This window comes from Mya arenaria, chromosome 12 (genome assembly GCF_026914265.1).
Source record: "Mya arenaria isolate MELC-2E11 chromosome 12, ASM2691426v1".
Classification (NCBI taxonomy): Eukaryota; Metazoa; Mollusca; class Bivalvia; order Myida; family Myidae; genus Mya; species Mya arenaria.
In genome coordinates, this window is record NC_069133.1 from 130,861 (window position 1) to 149,011 (window position 18,151).

The following is an 18,151-nucleotide window of genomic DNA, read 5'->3' on the forward strand; positions in this document are numbered from 1 at the left end:
GAAAAAATAGCTTAAGTAGAGCGAATGTTTTGACTACATTAACTTTTCCAAGAAGGGTTAATTTTCTATGTTGCCATTGTTTAAGACATTTGTTAAATTCCTGTACTTTGATAAAATATTGTTGGTCAAAAAAGAATCTCTATTATTGGAAAATATTATTCCAAGAGCTTTTGCAGATGTTGAGGTCCAGGTAAAACGACTTCCTTTACTAAAATGTATATTTTTTTCATTTAAGTCACCTACTTGAAGAACTATCGTTTTTGAGTAATTTATTTTTAATCCAGACGTTATGCCAAAATCTTGAATTGAATGAATTAGATTTTTATATGACCTTTCATTTCCATTATTGAAAAACGTAGCATCGTCAGCAAATAATGTTTGTTTTATATGAGAGTTTTGTATTTTAATACCTTCGATTTCAGGACAACATTCAATATAATTTGAAAGCATTTCAATGCATATTTGAAAAAGAAAAGAAGACAAGGGACATCCTTGTCTTACACCTCGTTCTATAGTAAAACTATCTTAGAGATGACCATTATTTAGAATAATTCCTTTTATGTCTGTATAGAAAAAAATTACCCACTGTATAAGCTCTTCTCCGAAATTGATGTGCTTTAAACATTTGATTATGATTTGGTGATCAATGCTATCAAACGCTTTTTCGAAATCAACAAATATGAGAAGCCCCGATTTTTTGAGTTATTCAAATATTCAATAATCTCATAAATTAGTCTAATGTTCTCCCTTATATATATCCCTTTTATATATCCAGTTTGATTTGGTGAAATTATTTTATCTATTATTTTCTTTATTCTATTTGCTATGGTCTTTGTTGCGATTTTGTAATCTATATTTAGAAGACTAATCGGGCGCCAATTTGAAAGTTGTTCGAGATCTTTACCTTGCTTTGGTATAAGTGAAATTAAACCTTGTTTTTGAAGTTCAGTAAGTGATTGAGTTTCAAATGATTAGTTAACAGATTTTACGAAATGAAGCTTTAAAATATCCCAGAATACTTTATAAAATTCAACAGATAATCCATCCGAACCAGGGCTTTTATTTACACTCATTTCGTTTAAAGCATTTGTACATTCATGTTCACTAATTATGCCTTCACAACTCATTTTTTCCTCGTTGCTTAATTTTCTCGAGTGACTTTCAAAGAAGTTTATATCACTACTGTGTTGTTTTTGTTTTTTGTACAAATTTTTATAAAATTTACTTTTTTCTCTTAAAATATCATTTATGTCCGTTATTACAGTATCATTTGATTTAAGCTTAGTTATTGTTTTCTGTTCGTAATGACGTTTTTCGAGATAAGCAAAATATCGACTGTTTTTCTCGTTGTTATTCCACGTGTTGAGCTTTTGAACGTAATACCATTCCGTTTATTTTTGCTGTCGTATAACTATCCAATTCTTGTGTTGCTATTTCTTCTGCAAAATCTTCATTGCTATTAGATTGTATTTGATTTTGAATTTTATTTATATTTTCAATTATTTCTTTGTCTTTCTTTTCTTTCTCTCTTTTTGTGTAAGTTGCATATTTGATTTAAATGTTTCTTATAGTACCTTTAATAAGTTCCCAAAGAGTATTGGGATGACAGTTGTAATTTATTTCAACAGTTTCTCTTATAGCAGTCTTAATTTGATTTTGATATGCTATGTCATTTATAATGCTGTTATTTATTTTAAAGTAACCAGGCCCTCGTTTTTGGTCAAGTGTGTTAAAGGAAAGTCCTACAGAAGAGTGGTCTGTTTTAAATCCTGGTTTAATACTACATTTAGGTATAGTCTTACGTAAATATTCAAAAATAAGAAAATAGTCCAAACGAGAATAAATGATTGGTTTTGTATTGGAATGCCAGGTGTATTGGTGCAAAATTGGGTTATTTTCGCGCTAAAATATCGAAATGTTGAAATTAGACATAAGTTTGTTAAGTACATTTTGACATTTTTTATTCGTATCTAATCAACCATTTCGTTTATCAGTTAAAGGATTAAGGACAGTGTTGAAGTCACCGCCTATTATTATATTTTTTTCATTATTGCTAGCTACAAAATTTTCAATTGTGTCAAATACAAAAGTATTGTTATCATTTGGGCCATAAACATTAACAAGAATCACATCTTTGTTATTTACTTTTTTATCGAGAGTTATTAAACGACCTACTATTAACTCATTAAAATTTACATTCAATTTTTGATTGTTTGTTTACAAGAAAGGCAACGCTTTCTTTATTTGATTTGAGTCCACTAAAAAATGAGTGACCTGTCCAGTCTTGTTTCCAGGGCCCGTATTCACGTACATTTTTTATTGACTCAAACTCAGACTCAGTCTCAGTCTCAGACTCAGGCTATGCTGAGACTATTTTGATTTTGGTATTCACTAACGATTTTAGACTCAGACTCAGCTGAGAATACTTTATGTCGATGATGCAAGCGGTATTTTTCCATGATTACGTCAGCAGGTGCTCGCACGCGCCGTTACATCACTGACAGACGGATAATGGACTCGACAGGTATATTGTTTACATGTTTTTTATTATAAATTATTGATACTGATATCATGCATTTCGTTAAAAAAGTAATTTACATGCTGATCATATACTGAATAATTTCTCATTGAGAACTCTTTTTTACGTAGATACCTTAGCAATGGACTAGAAAGTTTAGATATTATAACGTTGTTATTCTTTTAGGGTTTCTTAACAAAAAAAGTCCCCCATGGACAGAGGCAGCAGAGGTAAGACTCTGCTGCCTCGTACGTGAAAATTGGGATCTTCTCTTCGGAGAGATGAGAGGGTGTGGGGTTGAAAAAATTTCAACTAAACGCCGGGCAAAGTGGCAAGAGATTGCCACTGTTGTAAGCCAGTACGTTTGATAGTTGAAACAGACTTTATGCCTTATTTGTACATGTGTTTTTGTTGTTATTTCTTTTTGATACAGCATGGCATGAAGGATAATTGTTCATAAGGATAATATTTTGCATGCGGTATTAAACACAGTTTTCAACAATTTTATTATAAATAACAGTTACGTAACATGGCCATGCATAGCTGTATTACTGCCACATTATTGTTCCACTGAAACATACTGTACTAATTTATAATATACATTTATCAACATTGTAATGATGGTATACACTTGTTATTGATTTGGCAATTGAATGAAAATCATCCATAAAAAAAAATATTTAAACTTTTATAAGAATGCAATATACATTGAAACAATTACCAGTGGACATTCAACTTTGTAAGAATTACTGAAGTTAAAATAATTAAAAGTAAAACACCTCATGTTGTTATATTTCAGTGAATTTAAAGCTCCACGTTCTTCGGAACAATGCCGGAAGAAATTTCAAAATGTAAAAGGACGTTGTAAGTAAAATATGTTTACCATGCTACTAGTTCATAGAGGCAGAAACAATCTAAAAGATTTGCAACGAAGAATTGCAGAAGTTACTGAAAGTATACATGTATATGATTATATGCATCTCATTGTGTCAAGTCTCACTGTGTCAGTGACTAACGTCATTAACTAAAACAAAATATTTCAAGATGTTTGGTTGCTTTAATTGTTGATTCAGTCAGGTGTGAAAAGATGACAGAAAAGTACATTTTCTTGCATATTATCTTTGTTTCGTTTAGCCATCAACAAAGTCAGTGGGCTGCGGCATCCACCAACAGGAGGGGGCCCATCGGCTGTATTGTCCGTGGCAGAGTCGTGTGTGGCAGACCATCTTGCCACACACGAAGTTGTCACGGGCATTGGCGGAGGATTTGATTCAGATGGTATTTATCCTTCATTCACATATGTTTTATCCTTCATTCACATATGTTTTGTAAAAGCTTTATCAGTCTAATGTTTGATATGCACTGTATATTCATGTCAAATTGATCGACAGTAAACAGCAAGCCCTCATCTCTGGTAAAATGTCTTCCGGGCTTGCTCAAATTCTGAATTTTATTTATCATGCAATAAAACAATAGTTCGGGCTTGTTCATCCAAAAGTCTAATTTTGATGACTGAAACAAGTTTTTATTTTAAAGGTGTTCATATTTTGGTTGAAATTGTTATGACTTTGAATAATAAATACAAAATCAAATCACATTATGTATACTGGTAGAAGTAGTACGAGTTTTCCATTGTTGAAATAACAATCCAGCGTGCCATGCCAAACTTTCGAGATGATTTTTATTATTGCAGACCTTGAACAAATTTTTCGGGCCTCGAAACCGGCCTCAATGATCTTGGCAGATGAGCCAACGTCTGAGGCCACTATCCCAGAAACATCAGGAGGTAAAATATTTCATTCTTTTCCTTATCCCAACATTAAATCAATAGAAGCAATTCAATTCCGTAAACCCTTTCACTTTCATTAATGTGTTATGTATTGCATGAAGGCTGAATGTATGCGTGCAATGTTGTCTGGTACATTGGTAGATTGATTGGCCCATAATTTGCATGAAAACGCAATTATTTTTCGAACAGAACTATGAAAATCTGCAAGTTGATGTTTTGTCAGCAAATTTTTTTTACTTGTTTGCAGATATTTCACGTCAAATTTTTATCTTTCTGAGACAAGAAATAAAAAAGTTTTTAAAACAGTCAGTATATGAGTGAGAGTACAGCTTAAATATAGTTGACGTAACAAATTAACTTTTTCATATCTTTCAGGTCCATTGAAGTCGTGCAGACAAAAGACCGGGAAAGGTAATTTCATTTAAGTAAAGATTAAATGAGACTTTTTTTGTGTCATAGTTTATGACAGATCTTTTTATGCATACACTTCCTGTGCTTGTACCATCTGCTGTGGTAGATCTAAAATTAACTCAAATTCGAAAAGGTCTTATCTGATATTATTTTTAGCAATAACATATAAGGTGTTTCATGCATAGACTGTATTGATATGCCAGTGTTCTTATTTTGCCAATATATTTCCTTGTGAAGAATCTAGTGTTCATGAATACTGTTAAGTTCAACTTCTTGAACTATTAGGAAATGCTTAACACTCCTGTACGTGTTGATTGCTTTCAATGGATTGTACACCAAATTGGCACCAAATGAAGTATTTTCATGTAAAGAACCTCTTGAAAATTGTTTAATAGAAAGTGTTACGCTTTGATATCATAATTGTAAGAAAAGCGGCTGATGCTGCCAAAAGTTATTATTTACAAAGGTCTTCCATTGAGTTTCATTCAGGAAATCCTTTTGTAGATTCCTTTACTTTTAATAAATAATTCTGCTCAACCAATTCATTGGATATTTGAAAGTAACAAGCACACTGTTAGATTGTCTTTGAAACATTTTAGGCTTGTCCCTGTATTTTTCATTGTATATTTGAAGGTGATGTACTTGTTTAAGCTAACTTCTTCAAACTTACTTTTGAGATCCTACATCAATCTTCAAATATTTAAAGATTTGTACAGTCTTGAATTGCATGTATGATTGGCTTAGGTGACTTTATTTTTGATCAAGTCAAAATGTACTTGTTGTATTAAGTAATGCCCTGAAATTCATGTGCTATTAAAGTTTTTAAACCATATATGTTATGCCATTAAGTTTGATGATGACATTTCATATATATGTTACACATCATTGTTCATCCATGTCCAATGAAATATTCTTTGTAAAGTTTGTTGAAGTAATTATTTATTAAGGACATAAGGTATGTAGTTTGCTATATAGTTTATACATATCAAATTTATAAAATGTATGGTGCCATAAAGTCATCAGACAATTAAGTTAAGGGTATTGCTTGTTACTTTTCAAAATATCCAATTGCTACACAGTTCTCATTCATTTATAATTCACAAGGTTCATCTGGAGTTTGAGAAAGTATCCTCTTTATGATTGACACTGTTAATTTATATTAATGATTATTTTCATAATGATCATTTTATAGATGCAAATGTATATACTTTTTATTGATAGCTTTCCCTGTGTTTTGACTGCATGACTTCATATACAGTTATACAACAATGACTCTATGTATTTTTTTTAGTTGATATATATCAAATTTAACTCATATTATTCATATGTTATGAACATTACATATCAGTTATATGAAAAAAAACCAGATGTCTCTGTTTAATTGGAACTGATTTTGATAGTTTGTCATTTTATGCAAAGTCTGAAATGTTAACGGAATTTACAAACACATTTAATCTGAATTTATGGTGATTTTATCCAATATTTGGACAGTCAATAAGTGATTTTGTTCTTTTTTGTCAACAATGGCATGGTGAATTAATAAGAATTAAGGTAATGACTTACGTTCTTGTCGAAATTTACTTAACATTGAACAATAGATAGTATCGTTTATAAAGTATGAAAGTCTGTCCATGGAAGTATGGCTTTCAATTTTCATGAGCGTCACTTACCTTTGTTGTTTATATTATAATTACAAATGATTTAGTCAAAATAAAACACTAATATTAGGTTTCAAATAATACAGATCGTTGTCAAATATTATAGAAGTGTACATTAGATATGATATCGGTCCTAACTAAAACTGTATGTGATGTTTGCATATGTATTGTACTTTCATTGCTTAATTGTAGCTAGTTGTAACACTAAGCCCTATGGATGATTTGAATTACATGCTTTGTTAAAACTGTGGTGTATATATGAGTGTTATTCCTCAGCGTTTTAAACTCGACTATTCGAAGAATAAGGAGAGCTATCCTATTCACCTGAGCGTCGGCGTAACCACTTATGATAAAAAAAATTGTAATAGTTTGTGTACCACCTCAAATATGTGTACACAAGAGGAGGTTACTCTATCAAGCATTTTGACAAAATTATGCCCCTTTTTCTAATTAGAATTTACATTAAAGTTTTCGTACTATCTGAAATATTTTCAAACTCCATTGACATCTAGCTTGAAACTTTGCATGCTTGTTCACCATCATGCCCGCAACATGTACACAGGAGGAGGTAACTGTGTCAATCATTTTGACATAATTAAGCCCCTGTTTCGACTAAGAATTTATGTCAAAATTTGCGTACTACCTCAGATATTTTCAATCCTGATACTGAAAAGCGGCCGAATAGTCGAGCGTGCTGTCTCTGTGACAGCTCTTGTTTGTACTATAATGGTGTATTGAAAAGAAGTGTTTTAAGTTAACAGCATTGTTAATGTCATCATTGTTAACTTTCTAAGAGTTTATGCTCTTGTCACAATTTATCAAAACTACTTTCAATTTGAATTGGATTAAAAATAAATAGTTAAATGTTATTAACATACAGCATATACCTAAAGTATAAAAGTTCTTAAAAAGTAAATATAGGCAAATTATTGGAAAACAAAAATAGTGATATAAACTTAATCATTTTTATAATAGACTTGAGAAGTTGGGGCCTGTTCAGTTATAAAAACACTTGTGATATGAAGCATTCCACATTGTTACTTGTTCATAGTGGTAAGATAATTAAAACATGAAACATATCAAATGATGTCTTTGTTGTATTTATATGCTTACTTCAAATGAAAACTAGAAACAAAAAAGGAAATCAGTCTGTTAGGTTAAACTTATCACTTTACATGCATGATCCGCGAACTAGTGCTTGGTCGTCCTGTATGAAAACCATGCGTTCCTAACCCGAACCCCAAGGTCCTTTTGTGCTAAGGTTGCCTTGCTAATAACTTAAACGGTGTACAACACATTCACCGTCCATCTTGATGCTATGTTACAAGCAGGTTAGCATGCATCAGAGGATGATTAAAAGCTAATGGGTACATAGACGCCAGGATCTCGGCACCTGAAATAAAAAAAAGAGGTTATGATTGCCATCTATGATGTTCTGCCAGAAAAGCACAACACATTTAACATTACATGTGTATGTATTGATAAAATGAATGGTGTTTTACAAGTGATTTTACCTATCGCTCAAAGTACATTCTGGTCACGTACTCCCTGGCGGCCCTCCCATCCATGTTGTCCCCAACATCAACTCTATGATAATGGGGGTTATCATTGGGTTCAATTGGGTCAACAGCAACGATATCCCTCCGATCGATCCCCAGATTGTGCAATGTGATGCAGTTTCTGATATGCATACATGCCCTTTCTGGATAACAATTCAACTTCCTCCGAAGTACCTGACAACAAGGAAATGCATTTTTTTGGGAAAAAACACACATTGCAAGAACAAATTACTTTATATTACTACATTTTATATAATTAATACATTGTCATACATCCGTATAATATTCATAAAGCAGAAAGAAATTTTAAAAAGTGTAAATGTTATTATACCTGAAATCGTTGCTTCAAAATTCCAAAGGTTTGCTCAACAGTGACCCTTGTGCGACACAGTGCCCCATTGTAACGTGCCTGTGCCTCTCCCACAGGATTCATGTAGGGGGTTAACATATACCTTGTACAGGCATACCCACTGTCAGCAAGTAAAAACCCATGCATATCACCTGTGGGTAAAATGTGTCATTATGTTACAACTACACAACATATCAATTAAAAAATAGCCATATTGTCCCAGTATTTTTAACTTCTTTATCTAGTATGCCTATATATATCTGTATGAATGCATGCTATAACTAGACAGGAGGCATATGGCTTCATTTAACAGTACCAATGTATCCATTGATTAAGTCATATACAACATGGTCATACCGTCTTCAAACCTCCTTCGGAGTGCACATTGGCGCCAGATTCGTGCATCGTGTGTCCTCCCTGGCCACATCACTACTGCTGATGTAATCCTATATGAGGCATCACATACAGCCTGAAATATACACAGTTTAATATTTGTGATTTCAAAAATGCTAAATTACATATAATTCAAATCAGTTCAATAAATGTTATGTTAAATATACCTTTATAATTGAGTACAAACTCAAGGATTAAGATGGTTATGGTAAATGACTTCAACATCTTGGAAAATGGATAACATTCAATTCAATTAAATTCAATTTACCTGAACATTTATTGTAGGAATTCCTTTCCTCCCAATGTAATCCTCTGGATTGGCCGATGGCTTCTTTATCGAAACATGGGTGCAATCAATTACCCCGACAACGTTGGGAAAGCCTGAAACATGATCATGTATAACTTTAGACTAAGTAAGATTTTTTTGTTATTGGCCCCAGTCTTAGGTGTTCAGAAAAGAGGAACTGTATACCATCTGTTACTATCAATGGCTCCTGAAAAAACATAGTAAAACTGTAATGTATTGAAATTCACACTCAGACTTTTACATGGAACATTTAATTACATCAAATGAGGAATTGGATCATTTATCAATATTTTATATATTAGTTAATTCTTTCAATACTGATGAAATACATGTAGAACTCCTTGTACATGTCATTATAACTTATTTTACTAAAATATTTACAGTATATCAACAGTAATATTTGCATTGAAAGTAAGGAATATGTCAAACAGACACAATTTCATTTATATCAGTTATTGTCATGCTTAAAAATCACTTGTCAAGCCTTTTTTATCATTGCTTACTTCATACATGTATACATAGAGGTAACGAAAATTACATTGTATATTGAAATTATTGTCTGAATAACAAAAGCAACTTAATTGCAGTAAAATGTGTATGTATGTGTGATTATATAGGTATCGTAGTGATACGTGTCATCGTTTATAACTTGTACAGTAGCTTTACAAAACCATTTATTTTCTATTTTCATTGATTTCGTTTTTTTTTAATCATGTCTGAAATGTATAGAATATTTGGAAAACATCTTATTTTGCGAGACAACTGGTCTTTCGAAATGATTTACTCGTTAACATATGTAAACAATGAGTATCACGATATGCACCTTAAACACTGAAGGGCTTGGCAATAAACTTACAAGTATTTAAATATCTAGAAGATAAATCTCATCATATTATATTTTTACAAGAATCTCACTCCGATATATTAACAAGTCTATCCTGGGCCCGTATTCACGTACGTGTCTTAGCCTCAAATGTAGACTTAGGACTCAAGACTCAGACTTTGGGCTGTAAAACGGTATTCACTAATGTTTCTGAGATCAAAGTTTGAGTTCAAAGTCTGAGCCTGAGTCTCAAATGTTGAGTCTATAATTTAGAAGCTTTGCAACCTTCAAAGATGGCGGCTGGACATAGAGCTATCGTTAGAGATCGTATGTTTCTGAAGCAAGTGCCACGTCCTCGTGTTTTTCGCGATAGGAGTAACCCTCTGGAGGACCTACGGGAAGAGGAGATATTTGCTCGTTATCGTTTCCGGCCGGATACGATCTACTTCATTGTTGATTTATGCCAGGCAGCTGCCCGGGACACAGGCAGATGTTTCGCAATACCTTTGGTGTTGTGCGTTTTAAGCTATCTGCGATTTTTGGCAACAGGAGCTTTCCAGTTGACTGTCGGTGACACTGTCAACCTGAGCCAGCCCACAGTAAGCAGAGTTTGCCGCCAGGTTGGACAGGTGCTTTCTGCTCTTGCAGACCGGTATATCAGCTTCCCCTCCGGTGATCGTGTCCGTCAAGTGAAGCAGCAGTTCGGTGCCATGGCTGGTATGTAATATCAACTAAATATTCACTTCTTAAGCTTAAACTTTAAAGGAATTACTCAGCTAAAAAATGTTGTTTACGTCACCTCCATGAAGGAGAGTATTCCTAGTGGGACGTAAACCTTGTACCCTGTTATGTAGGTTAACCTAAAAATAGCTCACCTATAGTCTTTTTCACTCTTTCTGTCATGAATACATGTATGTTTATGTTTACCTGGTTTTATGTATACATGTATGAAGTAAGCAATGATAAAAAAGGCTTGACAAGTGATTTTTAAGCATGACAATAACTGATATAAATGAAATTGTGTCTGTTTGACATATTCCTTCATTTCAATGCAAATATTACTGTTGATATACTGTAAATATTTTAGTAAAATAAGTTAGAATTACATGTACAAGGAGTTCTACATGTATTTCATCAGTATTGAAAGAATTAACTAATATATAAAATATTGATAAATGATCCAATTCCTCATTTGATGTAATTAAATGTTCCATGTAAAAGTCTGAGTGTGAATTTCAATACATTACAGTTTTACTATGTTTTTTCAGGAGCCATTGATAGTAACAGATGGTATACAGTTCCTCTTTTCTGAACACCTAAGACTGGGGCCAATAACAAAAAAATCTTACTTAGTCTAAAGTTATACATGATCATGTTTCAGGCTTTCCCAACGTTGTCGGGGTAATTGATTGCACCCATGTTTCGATAAAGAAGCCATCGGCCAATCCAGAGGATTACATTGGGAGGAAAGGAATTCCTACAATAAATGTTCAGGTAAATTGAATTTAATTGAATTGAATGTTATCCATTTTCCAAGATGTTGAAGTCATTTACCATAACCATCTTAATCCTTGAGTTTGTACTCAATTATAAAGGTATATTTAACATAACATTTATTGAACTGATTTGAATTATATGTAATTTAGCATTTTTGAAATCACAAATATTAAACTGTGTATATTTCAGGCTGTATGTGATGCCTCATATAGGATTACATCAGCAGTAGTGATGTGGCCAGGGAGGACACACGATGCACGAATCTGGCGCCAATGTGCACTCCGAAGGAGGTTTGAAGACGGTATGACCATGTTGTATACGACTTAATCAATGGATACATTGGTACTGTTAAATGAAGCCATATGCCTCCTGTCTAGTTATAGCATGCATTCATACAGATATATATAGGCATACTAGATAAAGAAGTTAAAAATACTGGGACAATATGGCTATTTTTTAATTGATATGTTGTGTAGTTGTAACATAATGACACATTTTACCCACAGGTGATATGCATGGGTTTTTACTTGCTGACAGTGGGTATGCCTGTACAAGGTATATGTTAACCCCCTACATGAATCCTGTGGGAGAGGCACAGGCACGTTACAATGGGGCACTGTGTCGCACAAGGGTCACTGTTGAGCAAACCTTTGGAATTTTGAAGCAACGATTTCAGGTATAATAACATTTACACTTTTTAAAATTTCTCTCTGCTTTATGAATATTATACAGATGTATGACAATGTATTAATTATATAAAATGTAGTAATATAAAGTAATTTGTTCTTGCAATGTGTGTTTTTTCCCAAAAAAATGCATTTCCTTGTTGTCAGGTACTTCGGAGGAAGTTGAATTGTTATCCAGAAAGGGCATGTATGCATATCAGAAACTGCATCACATTGCACAATCTGGGGATCGATCGGAGGGATATCGTTGCTGTTGACCCAATTGAACCCAATGATAACCCCCATTATCATAGAGTTGATGTTGGGGACAACATGGATGGGAGGGCCGCCAGGGAGTACGTGACCAGAATGTACTTTGAGCGATAGGTAAAATCACTTGTAAAACACCATTCATTTTATCAATACATACACATGTAATGTTAAATGTGTTGTGCTTTTCTGGCAGAACATCATAGATGGCAATCATAACCTCTTTTTTTTATTTCAGGTGCCGAGATCCTGGCGTCTATGTACCCATTAGCTTTTAATCATCCTCTGATGCATGCTAACCTGCTTGTAACATAGCATCAAGATGGACGGTGAATGTGTTGTACACCTTTTAAGTTATTAGCAAGGCAACCTTAGCACAAAAGGACCTTGGGGTTCGGGTTAGGAACGCATGGTTTTCATACAGGACGACCAAGCACTAGTTCGCGGAACATGCATGTAAAGTGATAAGTTTAACCTAACAGACTGATTTCCTTTTTTGTTTCTAGTTTTCATTTGAAGTAAGCATATAAATACAACAAAGACATCATTTGATATGTTTCATGTTTTAATTATCTTACCACTATGAACAAGTAACAATGTGGAATGCTTCATATCACAAGTGTTTTTCATAACTGAACAGGCCCCAACTTCTCAAGTCTATTATAAAAATGATTAAGTTTATATCACTATTTTTGTTTTCCAATAATTTGCATTATATTTACTTTTTAAGAACTTTTATACTTTAGGTATATGCTGTATGTTAATAACATTTAACTATTTATTTTTAATCCAATTCAAATTGAAAGTAGTTTTGATAAATTGTGACAAGAGCATAAACTCTTAGAAAGTTAACAATGATGACATTAACAATGCTGTTAACTTAAAACACTTCTTTTCAATACACCATTATAGTACAAACAAGAGCTGTCACAGAGACAGCACGCTCGACTATTCGGCCGCTTTTCAGTATCAGGATTGAAAATATCTGAGGTAGTACGCAAATTTTGACATAAATTCTTAGTCGAAACAGGGGCTTAATTATGTCAAAATGATTGACACAGTTACCTCCTCCTGTGTACATGTTGCGGGCATGATGGTGAACAAGCATGCAAAGTTTCAAGCTAGATGTCAATGGAGTTTGAAAATATTTCAGATAGTACGAAAACTTTAATGTAAATTCTAATTAGAAAAAGGGGCATAATTTTGTCAAAATGCTTGATAGAGTAACCTCCTCTTGTGTACACATATTTGAGGTGGTACACAAACTATTACAATTTTTTTATCATAAGTGGTTACGCCGACGCTCAGGTGAATAGGATAGCTCTCCTTATTCTTCGAATAGTCGAGTTTAAAACGCTGAGGAATAACACTCATATATACACCACAGTTTTAACAAAGCATGTAATTCAAATCATCCATAGGGCTTAGTGTTACAACTAGCTACAATTAAGCAATGAAAGTACAATACATATGCAAACATCACATACAGTTTTAGTTAGGACCGATATCATATCTAATGTACACTTCTATAATATTTGACAACGATCTGTATTATTTGAAACCTAATATTAGTGTTTTATTTTGACTAAATCATTTGTAATTATAATATAAACAACAAAGGTAAGTGACGCTCATGAAAATTGAAAGCCATACTTCCATGGACAGACTTTCATACTTTATAAACGATACTATCTATTGTTCAATGTTAAGTAAATTTCGACAAGAACGTAAGTCATTACCTTAATTCTTATTAATTCACCATGCCATTGTTGACAAAAAAGAACAAAATCACTTATTGACTGTCCAAATATTGGATAAAATCACCATAAATTCAGATTAAATGTGTTTGTAAATTCCGTTAACATTTCAGACTTTGCATAAAATGACAAACTATCAAAATCAGTTCCAATTAAACAGAGACATCTGGTTTTTTTTCATATAACTGATATGTAATGTTCATAACATATGAATAATATGAGTTAAATTTGATATATATCAACTAAAAAAAATACATAGAGTCATTGTTGTATAACTGTATATGAAGTCATGCAGTCAAAACACAGGGAAAGCTATCAATAAAAAGTATATACATTTGCATCTATAAAATGATCATTATGAAAATAATCATTAATATAAATTAACAGTGTCAATCATAAAGAGGATACTTTCTCAAACTCCAGATGAACCTTGTGAATTATAAATGAATGAGAACTGTGTAGCAATTGGATATTTTGAAAAGTAACAAGCAATACCCTTAACTTAATTGTCTGATGACTTTATGGCACCATACATTTTATAAATTTGATATGTATAAACTATATAGCAAACTACATACCTTATGTCCTTAATAAATAATTACTTCAACAAACTTTACAAAGAATATTTCATTGGACATGGATGAACAATGATGTGTAACATATATATGAAATGTCATCATCAAACTTAATGGCATAACATATATGGTTTAAAAACTTTAATAGCACATGAATTTCAGGGCATTACTTAATACAACAAGTACATTTTGACTTGATCAAAAATAAAGTCACCTAAGCCAATCATACATGCAATTCAAGACTGTACAAATCTTTAAATATTTGAAGATTGATGTAGGATCTCAAAAGTAAGTTTGAAGAAGTTAGCTTAAACAAGTACATCACCTTCAAATATACAATGAAAAATACAGGGACAAGCCTAAAATGTTTCAAAGACAATCTAACAGTGTGCTTGTTACTTTCAAATATCCAATGAATTGGTTGAGCAGAATTATTTATTAAAAGTAAAGGAATCTACAAAAGGATTTCCTGAATGAAACTCAATGGAAGACCTTTGTAAATAATAACTTTTGGCAGCATCAGCCGTTTTTCTTACAATTATGATATCAAAGCGTAACACTTTCTATTAAACAATTTTCAAGAGGTTCTTTACATGAAAATACTTCATTTGGTGCCAATTTGGTGTACAATCCATTGAAAGCAATCAACACGTACAGGAGTGTTAAGCATTTCCTAATAGTTCAAGAAGTTGAACTTAACAGTATTCATGAACACTAGATTCTTCACAAGGAAATATATTGGCAAAATAAGAACACTGGCATATCAATACAGTCTATGCATGAAACACCTTATATGTTATTGCTAAAAATAATATCAGATAAGACCTTTTCGAATTTGAGTTAATTTTAGATCTACCACAGCAGATGGTACAAGCACAGGAAGTGTATGCATAAAAAGATCTGTCATAAACTATGACACAAAAAAAGTCTCATTTAATCTTTACTTAAATGAAATTACCTTTCCCGGTCTTTTGTCTGCACGACTTCAATGGACCTGAAAGATATGAAAAAGTTAATTTGTTACGTCAACTATATTTAAGCTGTACTCTCACTCATATACTGACTGTTTTAAAAACTTTTTTATTTCTTGTCTCAGAAAGATAAAAATTTGACGTGAAATATCTGCAAACAAGTAAAAAAATTTGCTGACAAAACATCAACTTGCAGATTTTCATAGTTCTGTTCGAAAAATAATTGCGTTTTCATGCAAATTATGGGCCAATCAATCTACCAATGTACCAGACAACATTGCACGCATACATTCAGCCTTCATGCAATACATAACACATTAATGAAAGTGAAAGGGTTTACGGAATTGAATTGCTTCTATTGATTTAATGTTGGGATAAGGAAAAGAATGAAATATTTTACCTCCTGATGTTTCTGGGATAGTGGGACGTTGGCTCATCTGCCAAGATCATTGAGGCCGGTTTCGAGGCCCGAAAAATTTGTTCAAGGTCTGCAATAATAAAAATCATCTCGAAAGTTTGGCATGGCACGCTGGATTGTTATTTCAACAATGGAAAACTCGTACTACTTCTACCAGTATACATAATGTGATTTGATTTTGTATTTATTATTCAAAGTCATAACAATTTCAACCAAAATATGAACACCTTTAAAATAAAAACTTGTTTCAGTCATCAAAATTAGACTTTTGGATGAACAAGCCCGAACTATTGTTTTATTGCATGATAAATAAAATTCAGAATTTGAGCAAGCCCGGAAGACATTTTACCAGAGATGAGGGCTTGCTGTTTACTGTCGATCAATTTGACATGAATATACAGTGCATATCAAACATTAGACTGATAAAGCTTTTACAAAACATATGTGAATGAAGGATAAAACATATGTGAATGAAGGATAAATACCATCTGAATCATATCCTCCGCCAATGCCCGTGACAACTTCGTGTGTGGCAAGATGGTCTGCCACACACGACTCTGCCACGGACAATACAGCCGATGGGCCCCCTCCTGTTGGTGGATGCCGCAGCCCACTGACTTTGTTGATGGCTAAACGAAACAAAGATAATATGCAAGAAAATGTACTTTTCTGTCATCTTTTCACACCTGACTGAATCAACAATTAAAGCAACCAAACATCTAGAAATATTTTGTTTTAGTTAATGACGTTAGTCACTGACACAGTGAGACTTGACACAATGAGATGCATATAATCATATACATGTATACTTTCAGTAACTTCTGCAATTCTTCGTTGCAAATCTTTTAGATTGTTTCTGCCTCTATGAACTAGTAGCATGGTAAACATATTTTACTTACAACGTCCTTTTACATTTTGAAATTTCTTCCGGCATTGTTCCGAAGAACGTGGAGCTTTAAATTCACTGAAATATAACAACATGAGGTGTTTTACTTTTAATTATTTTAACTTCAGTAATTCTTACAAAGTTGAATGTCCACTGGTAATTGTTTCAATGTATATTGCATTCTTATAAAAGTTTAAATATTTTTTTTTATGGATGATTTTCATTCAATTGCCAAATCAATAACAAGTGTATACCATCATTACAATGTTGATAAATGTATATTATAAATTAGTACAGTATGTTTCAGTGGAACAATAATGTGGCAGTAATACAGCTATGCATGGCCATGTTACGTAACTGTTATTTATAATAAAATTGTTGAAAACTGTGTTTAATACCGCATGCAAAATATTATCCTTATGAACAATTATCCTTCATGCCATGCTGTATCAAAAAGAAATAACAACAAAAACACATGTACAAATAAGGCATAAAGTCTGTTTCAACTATCAAACGTACTGGCTTACAACAGTGGCAATCTCTTGCCACTTTGCCCGGCGTTTAGTTGAAATTTTTTCAACCCCACACCCTCTCATCTCTCCGAAGAGAAGATCCCAATTTTCACGTACGAGGCAGCAGAGTCTTACCTCTGCTGCCTCTGTCCATGGGGGACTTTTTTTGTTAAGAAACCCTAAAAGAATAACAACGTTATAATATCTAAACTTTCTAGTCCATTGCTAAGGTATCTACGTAAAAAAGAGTTCTCAATGAGAAATTATTCAGTATATGATCAGCATGTAAATTACTTTTTTAACGAAATGCATGATATCAGTATCAATAATTTATAATAAAAAACATGTAAACAATATACCTGTCGAGTCCATTATCCGTCTGTCAGTGATGTAACGGCGCGTGCGAGCACCTGCTGACGTAATCATGGAAAAATACCGCTTGCATCATCGACATAAAGTATTCTCAGCTGAGTCTGAGTCTAAAATCGTTAGTGAATACCAAAATCAAAATAGTCTCAGCATAGCCTGAGTCTGAGACTGAGACTGAGTCTGAGTTTGAGTCAATAAAAAATGTACGTGAATACGGGCCCTGGAAACAAGACTGGACAGGTCACTCATTTTTTAGTGGACTCAAATCAAATAAAGAAAGCGTTGCCTTTCTTGTAAACAAACAATCAAAAATTGAATGTAAATTTTAATGAGTTAATAGTAGGTCGTTTAATAACTCTCGATATAAAAGTAAATAACAAAGATGTGATTCTTGTTAATGTTTATGGCCCAAATGATAACAATA

The 18,151-nt window shown here is 32.9% G+C and overlaps 4 protein-coding genes across 4 annotated transcripts; 2 read left to right on the forward strand and 2 right to left on the reverse strand.

Annotated features, from left to right (window-relative positions):
• The first annotated feature begins 2,320 nt into the window (after positions 1-2,320).
• Positions 2,321-5,014, forward strand: LOC128211612 (uncharacterized). Its single transcript, XM_052916604.1, has 6 exons — positions 2,321-2,876; positions 3,318-3,382; positions 3,653-3,796; positions 4,212-4,304; positions 4,683-4,718; positions 5,004-5,014. Exons 1-6 carry the CDS (start codon positions 2,800-2,802, stop codon positions 5,012-5,014), a joined length of 426 nt encoding a protein of 141 aa, XP_052772564.1. The 5' UTR covers positions 2,321-2,799.
• Positions 5,015-7,890: 2,876 nt separating this feature from the next.
• Positions 7,891-9,623, reverse strand: LOC128211613 (putative nuclease HARBI1). Its single transcript, XM_052916605.1, has 5 exons — positions 9,617-9,623; positions 8,946-9,058; positions 8,642-8,753; positions 8,267-8,436; positions 7,891-8,109 (listed from the first exon to the last, which is right to left on the reverse strand). Exons 1-5 carry the CDS (start codon positions 9,621-9,623, stop codon positions 7,891-7,893), a joined length of 621 nt encoding a protein of 206 aa, XP_052772565.1.
• A 477-nt stretch (positions 9,624-10,100) lies between these two features.
• Positions 10,101-12,356, forward strand: LOC128211614 (putative nuclease HARBI1). Its single transcript, XM_052916606.1, has 5 exons — positions 10,101-10,524; positions 11,189-11,301; positions 11,494-11,605; positions 11,811-11,980; positions 12,138-12,356. The coding sequence occupies exons 1-5, from the start codon at positions 10,101-10,103 to the stop codon at positions 12,354-12,356; spliced, it is 1,038 nt and encodes a 345-aa protein (XP_052772566.1).
• Positions 12,357-15,525: 3,169 nt separating this feature from the next.
• LOC128211615 (uncharacterized) lies at positions 15,526-17,921 on the reverse strand. Its single transcript, XM_052916607.1, has 5 exons — positions 17,366-17,921; positions 16,860-16,924; positions 16,446-16,589; positions 15,943-16,030; positions 15,526-15,565 (listed from the first exon to the last, which is right to left on the reverse strand). The coding sequence occupies exons 1-5, from the start codon at positions 17,440-17,442 to the stop codon at positions 15,526-15,528; spliced, it is 414 nt and encodes a 137-aa protein (XP_052772567.1). The 5' UTR covers positions 17,443-17,921.
• Between the last annotated feature and the right edge of the window lie 230 nt (positions 17,922-18,151).